This window comes from Spea bombifrons, chromosome 2, assembly GCF_027358695.1.
Source record: "Spea bombifrons isolate aSpeBom1 chromosome 2, aSpeBom1.2.pri, whole genome shotgun sequence".
Classification (NCBI taxonomy): Eukaryota; Metazoa; Chordata; class Amphibia; order Anura; family Pelobatidae; genus Spea; species Spea bombifrons.
Window position 1 is genome coordinate 82,806,866 of NC_071088.1, and position 17,985 is coordinate 82,824,850.

Below are 17,985 nucleotides of genomic sequence, written 5' to 3' on the forward strand. Positions count from 1 at the left end.
TGCCCTCCTACAGCCTCCTCCACGTCTCCTGATGTACCGGCCTGTCTCCTGGTAGCGCCTTCATGCTGCATTACCTGAGCCACTTGTGTGGGTTGTACACTCCGTCTCATGCTTCCACTAGAGTGAAAGTACCGCCAACATTCAAAAGTGACCAAAACATCAGCCAGGAAGCATTGGAACTGAGAAGTGGTCTGCGGCCACCACCTGCAAAACCACTCCTTTATTGGGGTGTCTTGCTAATTGCCTATAATTTCCATCTGTTGTCTGTTCCATTTGCACAACAGCATGTGAAATTGATTGTCCATCAGTGTTGCTTCCTGAGTGGACAGTGTGATTTCACAGAAGTGTGATTGACTGAGTTACATTGTGTTGTTTAAGTGTTCCCTTTATTATTTTGAGCAGTGTGCTTTAGGTTGCCTATCGAAGACAGTCTTTAATATACCTTCAGACAGAAACAGTTGAAGCATGAACAAAAACAAAACTCAAAAAGTTCACCATTACAATGCAATTTTACTCAGATTGTGGACACTCCACTTGGTTTAGATTACTGAGCAGATGCAAGAGAGAAATACTGTAAGCAATACATTTTCCTTCTGTAAGGAAGCATTCATCCCACGCTTTGGCCATTATTACACACTTTATTATTCTGGCCTTTTCTTCAACTAATCAAGTTAATTTACATAGGTACATTAAAAAAAACACTTAAAAATGTGAATATCTTTAATTACAATAACCTTTAAAAATATACAAATTTACAATATACAGCTTTGAAATGCATGTGTTTCTCATAGTTTCTTCCTTGTTTGAAAATTTATTGGGATAAAAGATTCATTACCCTTGATTTTTTTATTTTTTAAGTCAATTTCTTTTATTTTCCCTTGAATTTTCAAGGAGGCTTGAGTCATAAAAGCAAAGCTCTCTTTTAAATCTATATTTCCATGCTCTCTGCAAATTTTGTCAAGCCCATCAAACCAAGCAAGTACTTTTTCCAGCTCAGCCTGCACTACCTTCTGCTCCTCCAACTCTGCTAAAAGTGACTGGGTGGCCATCTTCTCAGCCTTGTACTGCTTCTGTAATGTCTCTGTCTCACTCTGCAGAAGCTGAAATTTTTCTGCACTGTAAGAGTATTGTACTTGAACCTTGTCTTCCGGTAGGACAATATTCCTGGGTATACGTAGTACAAGCTTTAAAAGGCATTTTTCCATTTTCTGGAAGAGGTGATTGAATCGTTCGTTTACGTAGTGGAGATATTTTTCGGTGCTCTCTCGAATCTGGAACTTGCTTATCCTATGGCCTGGAATGCTTTCCAGTTTTTTCATGATGACTCTTTCCACAACCAGGAGCATTTCAAACAAGTAGTCTTGAAAAGTAATATACAGCCTAAGTATACAGGTCTGTGGGGTAAACTCAAAAAATTGTGCCTCATAGCACATTGGAGTAACAGACATTATGTTTGCAAAAGATGACCTATAAAAATAAACAAGAAAATATGAGTGGGAATACTGGAAATGATCACCTAATTTCAATGCACTCAATTTAACGAGTCTACACGACAGCTCAATGAACAAGACTGTTTGCATATGAATTATAACAGAGCGAGGCATTAGTAATAGACAGCCATGCTTGATATCCATCTAAATTTTATGGTGCATGAAAAGTTTGCTGTAAAATACATTAGTAGCAAAGCTTTTACAGCTATGAAGTTTACCTACACAAGTGGTGAGCTTGTACATACGCAAGCAATATAACAGGTTGTGCCAACTATTACAGGCAGCTTTAGAAAATGCATTTCAAATATGTTAGCAAACCTAATCCTTACACTATGCTTTGAAAATCAGATGTCACTAGATGGCAGTAGGAGTATAGTTACAGACCTTGTTTCAATAGCCTCTTAACTAAACTGTGCCAGTGTGGCAAAAACAACAGCAACCCCTCTATCAGTATGTGGTCGCAAAAAGCCTTTCATTTCAGGTGCACTGAAAGCAGCATCAGGGAGAGATGTCTATTCACTTCTGGCAAATGTTTCTTTTCAAGAAAACAGATATTTGGGAAAGATTAAGTTCTACTTACCGAGAGCTTCTTTTCCCTGCCAATCCCTGGTGACACTATGAGAGACTCCTCCTCCGTACCTGAGATAGGGCAGGACTCAAACATTTAAAAGGCCCCTCCCCTCCTAGCACCCTCAGTGAATATCAAAGACCACACAGGAAAACAGAATCGCTGCAAAAACAAACATTTATTGAAAGGAAGGGAGGGAACAAAACGTGTCACCAGGGATTGGCAGGGAAAAGAAGCTCTCGGTAAGTAGAACTTAATCTTTCCCTGCCATCCCAGGTGACACTATGAGAGATATAACAAAGAAGAAGGGTGGGAAACAAAGACACTCAGGGGGAAAACACTGCCCCAAGAACCGTACGACCGAACAGGGCATCCTCCTGAGCCATTTGATCGAGTCTATAATGTCGAACAAAAGTACTGAGAGATCCCCACGTAGCTGTTTTACAGATGTGTTCAGGCGAGACAAGACATCGTTCAGCCCATGAAGTGGAAACTGCGCGGGTAGAGTGGGCACGAATCCCCGGAGGGGGAACCCCGCCAGCTGCTGTGTAAGCTAAACAGATAGTAGACACAATCCATTTCGCCACCGTACGCTTAGAAATGCCAAGACCTCTACTGGGACCAGAAGAGGCTATAAACAAACTAGATGATTTGCGCACAGGCTGCGTGCGTTCCAGATAAATAGAAAGACATCTTTTTAAGTCCAACGTATGGAGCGCTTCTTCTTCTGCCGATTGAGGGGACGAGAAGAACGTAGGCAACACAATTTCTTGGTCCCTGTGAAACGCCGTCTGTACTTTGGGTGAGAATTCCGGGGGCAAGGCGAGGATGACCTTATCCGGAAAAAAACGCAGAAATGGTTCTTTCATAGAAAGGGCCTGGAGTTCACTGATACGCCTCGCAGAGGTAATGGCCACCAGGAAGGCCGTCTTCAGAGACAACAGGTGTAGGGACACTGATTGAAGAGGCTCAAAAGGTGGCAACATGAGCCTGCGAAGGACCAGGTTCAGGTCCCAGGGAACCATCTTGGAGACAGGGCGAGGACGAATACGCACCATAGCCTTGGAGAAACGCCTGATGATTGGAACAGAACTCAAATTAAAGCCAAGTAAAGCACTAATGGCAGCAATCTGAACCTTGATGGTAGAAGGCTGAAGTCCATGGTCAAACCCCGTCTGCAAAAACTCCAGAATAGCAGCTGGAGAACACTCTGAGGGAAGAATTTTCCTGGATCCACACCAGCTACAAAACTTCTTCCACACTTTAATGTATCTGATGGATGTGACCTTCTTACGACTGCGCAGAAGAGTTTCCGTAACCGACTCAGAGAAGCCTCGAGACCTCAGAATCCTCCGTTCAACCTCCAAGCCGTCAGCTGAAATACCGCAGGATTTGGATGAAGGAACTGACCCTGGTGAAGCAGGTTTTCCCAGGCCGGGAGCCGTAGGGGTGGTGTGTGGCTGAGTGAGACTAGGCCTGCGTACCAGACACGCCTGGGCCAGTCCGGGGCGACCAGAATAACTGATGCCCGGTCGAACTTGATCTTTTGCAGAACCTTGGATATCAGAGGCAATGGAGGGAAAACATAGGCGAGGTTGAAACTCCAAGTCTGGGCGAAGGCATCCACCGCCAAAGGCTGGTCCCGAGGATTGAGAGAAAAGAACGCCGGAACTTGAGCATTGTCCCTGGAGGCCATGAGATCTATCTCGGGCATTCCCCACCGTTGGACAATCATGTGGAAGGCTGCCGGATGCAAAGCCCATTCGTGGCTTAGAACAGGAGTTCTGCTTAGAAAGTCGGCTTGGGAATTCAAAGCCCCCCGAAGGTGAACCGCAGACAAAGTCATGAGACGTGATTCTGCCCAAAAGGAAATCCTGAGAGCTAGACGCAGTAGGCGAGGACTTCTTGTACCCCCCTGCTTGTTGATGTAGGCGACAACCGCCCGATTGTCGGAACGAAGCAGGATGTTGCCGCCAAAGAGATGCTTTTCCCAGTGATGAAGGGCATTCTCCACTGCCAGCAGCTCCAGGCAGTTCGAGGGTAGGAGCTGAGTGGCAGGCGACCAGAGACCTTGAGCAAAGTTGTCCCGATAAGTTGCCCCCCAGCCTGTACTGCTTGCGTCCGTCGTCAGGAGCTCTTTGGATGACCAGGCCCATCGTCTTCCCGAGGCCAGAGTATCTCGCAGGAGCCACCAGGAGAGGGATGCCTTGACATGCGGAGGAAGACGAACCAGTCTGTCCAGAGCGAATGGATTCTGTTCCATCAAATGAAGAATATGATTCTGAAGGACCCTCATGTGAGCCAGGGCCCAGGGAACTGCATATCTTGCTGAAGTCATCTTGCCGAGAAGAGACATACACCGCCTTAGTGGACTTTTTCGTGCAGAAAGCACCTTGCAGGTTAGGGAGTAAATACCGCTGATCTTGCTCGAAGGAAGAAAAGCTTTTCCTTCGCAGGAATCCAGGTGAAGGCCGAGGAACTCCAATCGTTGAGAAGGAACTAACTTGGACTTCTCCCAATTTAGAATCCAGCCGAGATCCTGAAGCGTCTGGACCACCCGGGACAGGTGAGACTGAAGGAGAGTCGCTGAATGCGTGTGAATGAGCCAATCGTCTAAGTAAGGGATGACCGAAATGCCCTGACGTCTGAAATGGGCCACCACCACTGCAAGGAGTTTTGTAAACACTCTGGGGGCTGGAGACAGTCCAAATGGCAGGGCTTGAAATTGGAAATGACTGATTCTTGAACCCCAAGGAATAGCTATCCGCAGAAACCGATGATGGGAGGGATGCATAGGAACATGAAGATACGCATCCTTTAGGTCTATGGAGACCATGAAGTCCTGGAGGTTTAGAGAGTCCAGTGCTGATCTTATGGTCTCCATCTTGAACCTTAGGAAACGAAGGTGACGGTTCAGGAAACGTAGGTCTATAATGAGACGAAACCCCTTTGGTGACTTTGGAACCAAAAAGACCCGAGAATAAACTCCTTGACCCTGTTCCTGCCGGGGTACAGGAATAAGGACTTCTGTCTGTACAAATTGATGGACAGCAGACAGCAGGAATCCCCGCTGTTCCAGGTTCTGCGGAAGGTGGGAGATCAAAAACCGGTCTGCAGGTTTGCTTTCGAATTGCAGTCGATAACCCTGGGATATGATGGATCTCACCCAGGAATCCTTGGTGATGAGGAACCAATAGTCCATGAAATGCCGAAGTCTTCCTCCCACCGGGATGACTGACGAGTCATGCAAAACCTTTGGGATCCTGGGCCGCTTTGGGGAAGGCGAACCTGTCGTGTCTACCTCTCTCACGATGGAATCTGCCCCGGAAGGCATGCTCCCTTGCAGGGCGAAAGAAACCGGAACCATAACCCCTGGACTGGCCTGGAAAGTATGGACGAAAGGACTGCCGCCTCCTGGGAGCAGTTCTGCGTAGAGGCATCCAATGTTTATCCCCAGTCGTCTTCTCAAGCAGGGACTCCAGCTCCTCGCCAAACAGAGACCCTCCTTTAAAAGGGATATTTAGCAGTCTATTCTTTGAGGCATTGTCAGCCCCCCAGGCTTTAAGCCATAAGGCCCGTCTGGCCGCCACCGAAAGTGCAGAGGCCCTGGCTGACATCCTGACATTTTCAACCGAGGCATCGCAGAGAAAATCCACTGCCAATTTGAGAGCAGCAATGTTCTTAAGGATAGTTTCTCTAGGCGTTTTTGCCGCAACCTCCTCCTCGATCTGTGACAGCCAGATTTTAACAGCTCGAGACACTGAGGCAGATGCTATGCCAGGTTTAAAAGCAGCAGAGGAAGCTTCAAAAGATTTCTTAACAGCTGCTTCAGCCTTCTTCTCCATCAGATCCGAGAAATGAGAGCCATCCTCCAGCGGCAAGGCAGTCTTTCTGGAAACTTTCATTACCGCGGTGTCAACCAGCGGAGTTGCACAAAATTTTTCAAAGTCCTCCTCAAACGGAAAGAGGCGTTTCACCCGCCTAGACAGGTTAACCCTCCTCTCTGGATGATTCCACTCCTGCTTAATGATGTCGGATAAGGCAGGGTGCACAGGAAAAGAAGGTGACTGCTTGGAGAAGCCGGCAAAGAAGTGATCCTTCTTAGGCGTCGCAGTTTCCTCCAAGTTCATGGCAGACTTTACCGCAGAAATGAGAGTATCAATCTCTTCCACCGGGAACAAATAGGAACTTTCCTCTCGGATTTCACCTTCCTCAGAAGAATATTCCTCCAGCTCAGGATAATCTAACTCGGAGTCAGAAAATTGCTGGTAACCCAGGAGCGATGGTTCCCGAACTGCCGGAAGATGGGAAGGAGCAGGAACCGATTGACGAAAAGCCGAAAAGGTGGACTGCATCTCCTCCTTAAGCCAGGCCAAAAACTCTCTCCCACCAGAGGCTTCTGAATCCGCAACGGACTTTAGACAGGCAGAACAGAGCTTTTTCTTAGCATCCTGCAGAGGCCTGTGACAACCAGAACACTGCGCATGTTTTGATTTAGTTAAAGCCTTTTTAGGTCTCTCCTCAACAGAGGGAGGCTCAGAATTATCTGGAGCAGACATAATCAGACAAAATGCAACAGCACCGTCAGAAAAATATATAATAATCCATTGTCAACTCACCACACCGCTTAAATAGCTGCAAATCAGGCTACAAGCTGCAACAGCAGCAAATCTGGCGCCAAAATTTTGAATTGACATGAAAACGAGGCTTGGAACGCATACCGGACATGCCTGCGAACCGAGCCGGAAAAAACCGAGACGCCATCTTTAAAAAATGCTGAGACGCCGAGCCGCGGCATCTAGAAACAGCGAGCGGCAGTGGAAACAGCGGGGAGCTGAGGGAAGGAAGCCGGACGGAACACCGCACCGCCAGGGTAAGTAAGCGCCGGGCCGCGCAGCACCAGCCACCGGCTAAGGTGCAGAGGCTACCCCCACCCGAGGGGGCTTAGCCCTAGGGAGAAACGGCTCAACCTAGAGCCGAAAATAAAATAACAAACGGGAGACGAGTCCTCCCTACCTGATGTAGGGCAGGAAAAACACTGAGGGTGCTAGGAGGGGAGGGGCCTTTTAAATGTTTGAGTCCTGCCCTATCTCAGGTACGGAGGAGGAGTCTCTCATAGTGTCACCTGGGATGGCAGGGAAAACAACTTGTTGTGAAGACTTTCTAGCATCCACCTGTACTTGTACTACCTACTACATCTACATCTACTACCAACTACTACCGACCCAAAAGTTTCCAAAATTGAGAGGGGTGGGGTCTTATCTATTCCCCTCTACCTTTGGGCAACTATTGAAAGTTAGTTGTATCTAGGGATTGCACTATGCCATATCAGGGGGGTATACGGCATACCTGGGGAGGACGGAGTGAAATATCAGGGGGTATAAGGCTTATAGGGTATATAAGGCATATGTGGGGAGGGCGGAGTGGCATGTCTGGGGGTATGTGACATCTAGGAGGTAGTGTGGCAAGCCCGGGCTCAAATGTGCATAACCGGGGGGCAGGTTGGGAAATAAAAACAAGAAATGCATTTTTATCAAAGTTTTTATATCCTGCCATTTGTTTTTAACATCCTACGTTGCTTTATTAAATTGTTTTAAATAAATGAAAAATTTACATATTTGTATCCAATTAATCTGCCAACTAATAGATTATGAAATTAATCGTTAGTTGCAGCCCTAGTTGTATCATACATACACATATATATATATATATATATATATATATATATATATATATATATATATATATATATATATATATATATATATATCACACACAGTTTTCTGAAACGTCAGTTGGGAGGGACAAATAACCTGGAGCTGTAGTCACCTGCAAGGTGTTTTTACTTTATTTACTGCTAAAATGAACAGATAAATCTCTGGAAACATTACCTGAGCTTAAAGACAGTGTTTCAAAGTGTCCTGGTTGTTGCCACTTTTCCAGACTTCACAAGTTGCCAAATTTCTGTTCAGTCCTTAAAATCCATCTAGCGCGGGGAAAATCCACTATGAAATATTTCACTCAAAATGCTTTGCTGGCATCTAGAGGACAGCGAGGAAATATAAAAAACAAACACCATGGGATCCAATTAAATGGAAATGTACAAGCATATGTAGTGCTGGTTGTTGCATTTTGGTGAAGTCTTGCTGCTGTTAAAAATGTAATTTCTTATTGCCAATATCCCCCACATGTACAAAATGTGCATATCCACTAAAGTAAAGTTGTAAGAAGAGTTTGCCAAAGAATTGTGGTTTTAAGTCTCTATCTTCATTATTCATTCAGAAGGACCAACAGTGCTTGCCCAATACATATACATTTGTATTAACATACATTATTTTAACAGGTGCAGCATTAACATACAAATCTAGAAAAAAATAAACCCAGAACTTAGTTCTCCGGCAAACACTTTTGGAAAAAGGCAGTGGATGTGCCTACAGAGGTAAAGGCAGAATTGCGCACACTCACAATTCACCTGCGACAATGTATTTGTACAATTTAACCGCTACTGTACAACGCTCACATTTTGTGTCAGGGTTTCCTACACAAGTGAGGAGCCAGAGAGTCAAATCCAGGAGCAAGTTTGATATTTAAGTGCCACAGAGAAGCACATATTTAGAGATTAATATCAAATAGCACAAGTGTTAGGAGCTAAAACTCTAACAACCAATCAGTAGCAAGAACCAGACTACAGAGCAGAAGTGAAGTGTATTAAAACAAAAATGCTTATTAAGGTAGTGGGAAAAAAAGCATTTTTTGGCTGTCATATTTCCCTTTTAATGTACATGCACTGTTATACATGCATTATTTTGCCTTTTTGGGCTGTAGGACACAGGGATACACTCGTCCAGCCAGACATTCTGAGCAATCTTAAGTCATAAAAAGGGGACAGGTAGATTTTATTCAAAATGATAAACTGCTCGTCAAAAAGAGAGGATCTCGGAACATGTGCTTTGCCAGGAAACACCAAATTATCAATGCTAAGTATTTGTACTAAATCATTTTCTAGGTTGTTACCCTACAAACACTACTTACCCCAAAGTACACTTCTCACATTACATCCGTGAGAAGAAAACAAGCAAAAAGAGGATCAGAGGAAACTACAGTCACAAATGACACTATGGATAAAGTAACGGGGAATGTGACAAACAGCGGTACTACTAACTGGAGAAATTGCGGGAGGACAGTACACGTTATAGCGACCCCACCTGTTCTCTAGCCCCCTACCTACTCCGTACGTTACCGCCAGTCCTTCTTCCCGCCAGGCCGTCTCCAAACAACTCAGGCGGACTGAGGTAAGCAACAGCTGATTGGATACTTCTCCTAGCCAATAACATGCTCCCCAACGCACGTCTGAGGTACTTTCCAGTTACGCAAGTACCATAGAGTAGCCAAGAGAGTCCATATTTAATCCTGGCGCTGCGGACCAATGGCAGTTTTTTTTTCCTGGTCGATGTAGGTTTTGGTGTCAACACGTGAGCACTTTCATATAGTATATTCACGCTAAGCTATTTCAGGTCTGATTGTGCACCAAAATGACTTTCCTCAAAAAGATGTACACAGTTAACAATGAGTTCAGGGCTAATGTATCGTGACATAACGTCAACGTGAATTTCAAAACACTAGAGACAACGCAATCACCAGACGTGTTTACATAAAATCCTTCTCCAAACCTCTGTACAAATTCATTTGGCAGTCGAAATCCCCCGGAAGATCAGATTAAATGGAGGTTTACGTCTGGTTCCGAATTGCCTTTTGATTTTAAATAGTGAATCGGGACGGTTCTTTTGTGTTTTGTGCTCGTATTACCCAGAAGCCTGACGAATTGTTTGTCAGCCAATGATAGCAGGTCACCTATGATTACGCGGACCAATCACAGGAAGACGTGACATAGCGGGCTCAGTAGGCTGGCTCGAGAGGAGACGCAGCCAATCAGATGGGAGATTGTAAATATTGCTTTGTGTCTATTGGCTGGATCCTGTATAGGCATTTGTCAGCGCTAGTAAGGCGCTGGAAAAGCACAGGCAGGCGATGAGAGTGGGGGAGACAGCAAAATGGCGTATCAGACTTTCCGACAGGAGTATATGCAGATACCGCCTGTGACTAGAGCTTACACCACGGCATGTGTGCTCACCACTGCGGTAGTTGTAAGTATCGGGACGGGTTTACGGCAGGCTGGGCTCATGGGACGCAGAAGCAATAGGACAGTAGCTGAGGTTGGATCCCAGCCACTCTCCACTGTAGTGACAGCTCAGCCACTAAGCATCTCCTGTGTATATTGTGCTCTGCCTTTCTTTATAGGATGCATAGCTCAAGCAAATAACCAGTTGATCGGCTGATTTTGCTGGTGTGCACACGTGACAGTTTTGGAAAACTTTATGCATCTCGTCTGGCAGACTGGTGGATCTATGGGTAGTGATGAAACCTACATGTTGCCCCTTTGCGTCAACACCACTGAATATATGAGATATCACCCAATCATTTGGTGTTGGGGAGGTATTTTAGTTGCCCCTTTTTTTTAATAATGTGAATGTTAATGCTCAGCCTTTCTGAACGCTAACGAAAAGCCGCTGACCACCTCTGCTAAATCCTTCTGATCTGAGTTCTTAGTGTGCGTATGTGGACGGCAAAATTATTTTCAACGTTGCGCTCATGGTATTTCTTTTCCCAAACCTGCACGGACAGTATCCACTTTTCATATATTGCTCATATTCCAGTGGTTTTCTTACATGTACCATAGTTTTTTTATGTTGTATATTATTATCTTTTATTCATATAGCGCCAACAATTTACGCAGCGCTTCATACAATACATATATTCAAGGGGTATGACAAGATGTACTTGTGTAAGTATGGCATACTTATGCCAAGAACGAAGGCGCCACACGCTTCTTGGGTCTCCGGTGCGTCACATGCTTCTTGGGTCTCTGCAAACCAGTATATTTTACAGTATATTAACATGCAAAATCAAGCTTTGAAGCTCTACTCTCACGCAAATACCCATATACATACCCAAGATACATTCGACAATAATCTTTACTGCCTCAAATGAAAAGAAAAGGAAAAAAAACACTACCGTTTAATTTTAGAATTTCTGACTTTTATGATAACGTATGTTTTAGCCGTAGTGGCCAAACAAGATGCAATTCAAAAGCAGATGTGTTTTTCCGGCAGAGGAGTTTTTTTTTATTTTTATTATAATTTCATTTTCATTTGAATGCAGCTACTACATAGCCATAATAATGTGTGTACAGGAAGGGTTAATTAACCATGACACAATCGGATGTTCCAGTCCTGTGTGCAAACATTGGCTACGGTTTGGTGACAATACCAATGCAATCCACACACCTACTTGGTGTGCCTGGCAAGGTGTTTTGCATTCTTCACAAACTCAAAAATCAAACAAATTTGATAATTTACAGAATATGGATGTGCTGTTGGGTGAAGTTATTTACAGTCGGCTCAAGCTGACTGCTGAAAAAGTTGACCTTGTTTCCAATGCCGGAAGTTTTGAAAATCATTCAAGGATATAAGCAAGTGGCAGGTAATTAGGAGAAAGGCAACGTAGTGTTCTTGACGGCAGCTTTTTCTTTCGTGTGTAGAGTGTTAGTGGGTGGTTATTGCATACGTAGATAATGAAATGTTTGCTGTGAGAGAGGGATTAGGGATGGTGTTTAATTGATTTGGCAGGCGTATCTAGTTGTTGAAGTAGACTCGGTAGAGTTGGCTTTAATGGAGCAGCTCATGTATTGAGTATAGTGCAGCATCTTAGCTATTCATAGCCAAGTTCTACATAACCGGCTTAGTTTACTCTTGTTTTTGTTTAAGACTTGGCAAACAGCTAGGTGGGTGACTTGAAACTTTAAGCTCTGCAAGTCAGTAGAAGAGTTGCTGTCTGTTGAGTTCATCTCTGGGACCGTATAACGCTTATAACATAAGCATGATATTGCATAGTTAGAGATCCATTTCTCTGCTGTCTGTTAGGAGTCCCCTTGGGCAATGATTTGTCTGATTTTCTGTGTTGCGCCGGTGTTAAAAAGCTTGCACGTAAGAACATTTTAAGCTCAAACAAACCTGTCCAATATGGTGTTCAAGAGGCACATCCTATGCCAGTCTTTATTTCTTTTTTTTTTACCTGATAATAGCCAAAATTGAATTTTTTTGTTATAATTAGGTTTTGCTATTTCTGCATTGAGATATACACCAGTGTTTTATTTTGGAAGCAATGTTAAATTAAAGCTCATTTCTCCTTTTTGTTCTTTCAGCAATTAGAGCTTATAACACCTTTTCAGCTGTACTTCAACCCAGATTTGATATTTAGACATTATCAGGTAAGCATTTTTTCATAATTTTTTGTTTGTTTTTGCGGTCGGTATATTGTGATCTCGTAAAACCAACGCTATTGTACTTATTAATGGATTTGAATCAGAAAAAAAGAACTGTATTTTCCTTTTCAATGTAATCGTTTTTAAACCTTTGATGTAGTTCATATCTAGGCACCACATTCCATCCCATGACATTTTTGAGGATCCATAAAACTATAGAAAACAGGACAAAATAACATGAGAAATTAGAAGCCAGATGTAACAGCTAAGAGCTTTGGCTAACTGGGAATTGTCTGACTCTTGTCTAGATAAAATAATATGTTGCACGGTTATATGTTTAACACATACAAAAACATTAATCGGTAGCATGGCTTTTATCGGTTCCATAACAAAGTAATATTCTGGTTCCATAACAAAGTATGTTTCAAGCTGCGTTTGGTCCACTGTTTTTTTTTTTTCTATATATGTATATATTTGACACTATTGAATTTGCTTATTTATAAGACAACCCCTGATAATTTGAATATTAATTTTGGAAAAAAAGGGGGGGACCTGAATATAAGACTACCCTATAAGAAAAAAGTTATAGTAGTAAATATTAATTCACATGTAAACTATTTTTTCATATTTAATAAAAACTGTTTGCAAGTTCTGCCCCCCAGTTATACACATCTGCCCCACAGCTTGCTACTCTACCCCCCAGATATGCCTCATACCCCCCTATATGCCACTCTGCTTCCCAGATATGCCTTATTCCTCCTATTTTCCCATCTGCCCCCCCCCGACTTATCGATGCATCCCAAGACTTGTCCCCCGTTTTCCAGACTCTCTGGTGTCAAGTGGGTGCAGCCGGTAGACAAACTTTTGCCGGGGCTTCTATGACAGAGCACCGCCGTGACAGGACCCTCCCGTGCTCAGTCATAGAAGCTCAGGCGGAAGTCCCTGGTAGCAGCGGAGGTTGTCTCTGCGTACCGCACAGTCGTTCACTGGCTGCTAGAAAGGAGGGTTTAGGTCCTCTGCAACGCTGCAGGGTATCTTCCTCTCTGGCAGCCTGTGAAACGTCTGTGCGATGCGCATAGACAACCTCCGCTGCTGCTGGCCGGTACTTCCGCCAGGGCTTCTATGGTGGAGCACCAGAAGGTCATGTCACTCTGGTGCTCTGTCATAAAAGCCTCAGCTGCCAGAGAGGAGGATCCAGGTCCCCTGCAGCGCTGCGGGAGTCTTGTTGTCAGACCTCTATTTGAATATAAGGGGTATTTTTCAGAGCGTTTGCTCTGGGGGGGGCCTTGTTTTATAATTGAGCAAATAGGGTATATAAGAATAGCGGTTCAACACACATGATACAAATGAATACATTTCCATCGTACCTGTTGGTGTTATAGATTTCTTTAGACAAATTCTTTACAGTGTTTTGTTAATATATGCCCTTTTTTATATCGGGAAGCGTCATAGTGCTAAAGTATGTGGACACCCCTCCTAATTATCGAGTTACGGTGTTTCAGCCACACACATTGCAAACGTGCACTTAGGCATGCCATCTTTATACACAAACATTGTCAGTAGAATGAATCATATTGAAGAATTCTGTGACTTTGAACATGTCACTTTCATAGGATGCATGTCCGTTTGTGAAATTTCTGTGCTATGATTGTAAAGTGGAAGCGTCTAGGAGTAACAGCAGCATAGCCACAAAGCAGTAGACCACACACACTCACAGATCAGTGCTGCTAAATACTGAAGCACAAAAAAAATCGCCTGTCCTCTGTAGTATCGCTCACTATAGAGTTCCAAAATGCCTCTGGAAGCAACATCCGCTCAAGCACTGTTCATGAAATGTGTTTCGATGGCCGGGCAGCTGCACACAAGCCACAGATCAGCTGGAGTGGTGTAAAGCAAACCTCCTCTTCGCTATCTGGAGGTCTGATGGATGAATTTGTGTTTAGTGGATGCCAGGAGAACGCTACCTACCGGAATGCATAGTGTCTACTGTAAAGTTTTGTGGAGGGTTAGTGGTCAGGGGCCCACTAGGTTTGGTTAAGCCCCTTACTTTTCATGAAGTAATATAAATGCTACTGCATACAAAGATATTTTAGACAATTGTATGCATGCAGTCCTAAAGATTGTGGGCTTTTTTTTCCTTTTCTACAATGTGAAATGCAATTTATTGTAAGTCATAATGTATGTATGCCTAACTTGTTTTTTTTTTTCTTTTCTTGAAAACAGGTATGGCGATTAATAACAAACTTCTTGTTTTTTGGATCAATCGGATTCAATTTTTTATTTAATATGATTTTTTTGTATCCTTTTTAATATTACCATCTTATTTAAAGATGACTAATTTATAACCACAGCTGCACATTTCATTAGACCGCCTATATTCACGGTTCTAAATTGACAATGTTGATTTAGACTTGGAGAACCATGTTTGAGAACAGCAAAAACTACCTGACCTCTGATCTGAAGACATACAGTGGCATCAAAAAGTAAATGAACGCTTTGGAGTTACCTGGTTTTCTGCATTAATTGTTAATAAAATATGATTTGGTCTACATCCAAGTCACAAGTATAGACAAACACAATGTGCTTAAATGAATAACCAACAAACAATGTTTACCCCTTAATGACAAAGCCCGTACATGTACGGGCTCAAAATGCATTGTTTTCAATGGGTTTAGGGACCGCCCATTGTCCTTACGGGGTTAATCTTTAATCTCGTTACCAAACACTCCAGTTAAACATTCAGAGTGCTAGTGGAAAAAGTAAGTGAACCCTTGGATTTAATAATAATCTTAATAACCTCCTTTGGCAGCAATAAACTTAAACAAGAGCTTCTGGTAGATCTGATCAGACCTGCGGGATATTCAGGAGGGATTTTAGACCATCTTTCCTTACAGAACTGCTTAATATCAGCCATGTTCCTAGGATATCTGGGGTGAATGGCTGTCTTGAGGTCATTCCACTGCATCTCTAATGGGTTCTCTAAGGTCTGGGCTCTCACACTTTGGGAGTAGCACCAATACAAATCATACCAGTCTGCAAGGCACATGTATGTGTGTGTGATAAACATATATATATTTATATACACACACCCTCTTCCATATTCTTGTATGTATTCTTTTATAGAGCCTAATTGTCTCTGGTATTGTTTTTTTCTTAACTTGACATGCTCACTACAGATATAGATACTGCAGAATGCTTGAAGAAGGATCATTCCGTGGTCGGACTGCAGATTTTGTATTTATGTTCCTGTTTGGTGGTCTTCTAATGGCTGTATCCTTTTTCAGCAAGAGATGCACATGTTTTATTTAAATGTTACTGGACTACAATTGCAAACTTCTTGTTCTTTGCTTAATCAAAAAGAAGGAAGATCCCAACAGAATAAGCAATGTTCTTGTTGCTAATCTTCCTAATATGTGTTGTCAGAATTGCAGAAATCACCAATTAGCGTCACATAGCGTTCTAAGCATACTTCTAGTATTTGCATTTACACTGCTTGTTGGGTATCACTGAGACCCTTTTGACCCGAGCTCACACCACAGCTATGAACTTTGCTGGATTATGGATCACATACAGTGTGCACATCTGTATTCACAATTACTTTTTTAAAATACTCTTTTGTATATTGTAAAGTAAATTTGACTTTACAAAGCAAAGAAATATACATTTATATATTTATTTTTTTAGCTGTATGATTTTTCACTTATGTATGCAGTACAACATAACGTATGTATCTCTGAAATACAATTTCAGAATTGCTTTGAGGCCCCCTGTGCATATGCTGCTGCCATTGTCTGGCTGCTTTAAGCTCCGTTGCGGCATTGTTTTTTCTTTTGTGTTTTAACACGGTCATGTTAAAAGTAACACTTTATTATGTGCGTGCAGTGGTTGTCTGGGATGGTAGACTATCCTATTTAAGTGCTTGGTAATATACAGTGTCCATAACAGAGCTCCTTAATGTTTTTTTCCAGACATTTGGATTGTTTGTCAATCTAGTTTTCTTAGGCCAAGCATTCACAATAATGCTTGTTTACGTGTGGAGCAGAAGGAATCCCTATGTCCGCATGAACTTCTTTGGTCTACTCAACTTTCAAGCACCATTCCTGCCCTGGGTCCTCATGGGTTTTTCATTGTTACTGGGGAATTCCATTATTGTGGATCTTCTAGGTAAGTATATTCTGCGATGGCAATGGAACCCCAACCCCAAAATTTTCTAATGTAAAATGTTGTGCTTTGGGATCATCTCTTGTCAGCCAACTGCTTTGTTGGATTTATTTTAGGTATTGCAGTTGGGCACATATATTTCTTTCTAGAAGATGTGTTCCCCAACCAGCCTGGAGGAGGAAGGATTCTTAAAACCCCATACATTTTGTAAGTATAAATATTTCTTAAACTTGTATATAAGGAGTTTGTCTATAAAATAAATATATTTTCTTTTATTTAATAAATGCCTCCCAAAATTAACACATACAGAAACTACGGTAGATGAGAACCCTGCCTGTGAGGTTACCATCTAGCCTTATGGCACTCTTACACAAAGTTCCTGGCAAGAATTGTGGGTTTATTAGGGCCATGCTCCTGATTTCTAAAGAAATCTGGGTAATTGAAACAAAAGGAGGGATGAAAAGACATAACAGTAGTTCTCTTAAGAAGTAATTAAGAGTAAGTGGTTTCAGGATCCAATATAACATATACTTTATTATATATTTTTTTATATATATACAATTTAATTTTTTTCTTAGCTGTATTTATGTAAGCACTTAGCATATTGGTCTGTAACTTGAAAGTAAACCACCCATTTCTAATCTTTTGCAGAAAAGCAATATTTGATACTCAAGAAGAAGATCCAAATTACAATCCACTTCCAGAAGACAGACCTGGAGGATTTGCCTGGGGTGGGGGGCAATGATAAGAACATCAGCAAGAGTGGTGCCAACAATAAAATGCAGCCATGAAACAAACTCATTTTAAAACATTGTGGAATCTACATTCTCCCTGTTATAAGAGGAACTTGTACAGTTCTCCAGAACAGGAAGCACTTTATAATTCACGTAATGACCCATGGAGACCTTTTCAACTTCCCATCAGTGCCTCTCAGTTGAGGTTTTGCTTGCATTGGTACTTGAGCCTTTTGGAGCCAAGAAACTGGAAGAAAATGCTAGTCAACGAGACCATGCATACTTGTTTAATGGTTTTTAAAGGTTTTGTGTGTATTTTTCTTAAGTTCTTTGATACAGAAGATTATGTATGACAGTCTTTAAAAGACATCAAAAACCTCCTATTTGTGTATTTTTTTGGCTAATATTCGTTTTAGTTTTAATAATTTAGGCAGACCGCTGCTTGTTTTCCCCTCAAGGAAAATAACATCTGTTAATCTTACTTAAGGAAAATCTGTCCAGAAAGCACATCTAGTGTGGAGTTGAAGATGTTGAAGATTGTGGCTCTAGGTTTAATGGCATATATGTATCCCCTGTCCCTGCTTTATTCTAGTTTCCTAATTCTTAGCTTTAATATTTTTAATGCACTAATTAGTTCCATGCAAGTGACCATTTCAACCTTTTAATGTCTTGTTTTGCAAAGCTGGTTGAAACTTTCAAACTAATCACATG

The 17,985-nt window shown here is 42.4% G+C and overlaps 2 protein-coding genes across 2 annotated transcripts; one reads left to right on the plus strand and one right to left on the minus strand.

Annotated features, from left to right (window-relative positions):
• Positions 1 to 490: 490 nt before the first annotated feature.
• MIS12 (MIS12 kinetochore complex component) lies at positions 491 to 8,132 on the minus strand. The gene is made up of 2 exons (XM_053454955.1): positions 7,950 to 8,132; positions 491 to 1,467 (listed from the first exon to the last, which is right to left on the minus strand). Exon 2 carries the CDS (start codon positions 1,446 to 1,448, stop codon positions 786 to 788), a length of 663 nt encoding a protein of 220 aa, XP_053310930.1. The 5' UTR covers positions 1,449 to 1,467; positions 7,950 to 8,132; the 3' UTR covers positions 491 to 785.
• Positions 8,133 to 10,046: 1,914 nt separating this feature from the next.
• Positions 10,047 to 17,655, plus strand: DERL2 (derlin 2). Its single transcript, XM_053454956.1, has 7 exons — positions 10,047 to 10,202; positions 12,320 to 12,385; positions 14,603 to 14,676; positions 15,556 to 15,649; positions 16,348 to 16,543; positions 16,657 to 16,747; positions 17,192 to 17,655. The coding sequence occupies exons 1-7, from the start codon at positions 10,110 to 10,112 to the stop codon at positions 17,283 to 17,285; spliced, it is 708 nt and encodes a 235-aa protein (XP_053310931.1). The 5' UTR covers positions 10,047 to 10,109; the 3' UTR covers positions 17,286 to 17,655.
• Positions 17,656 to 17,985: the final 330 nt, after the last annotated feature.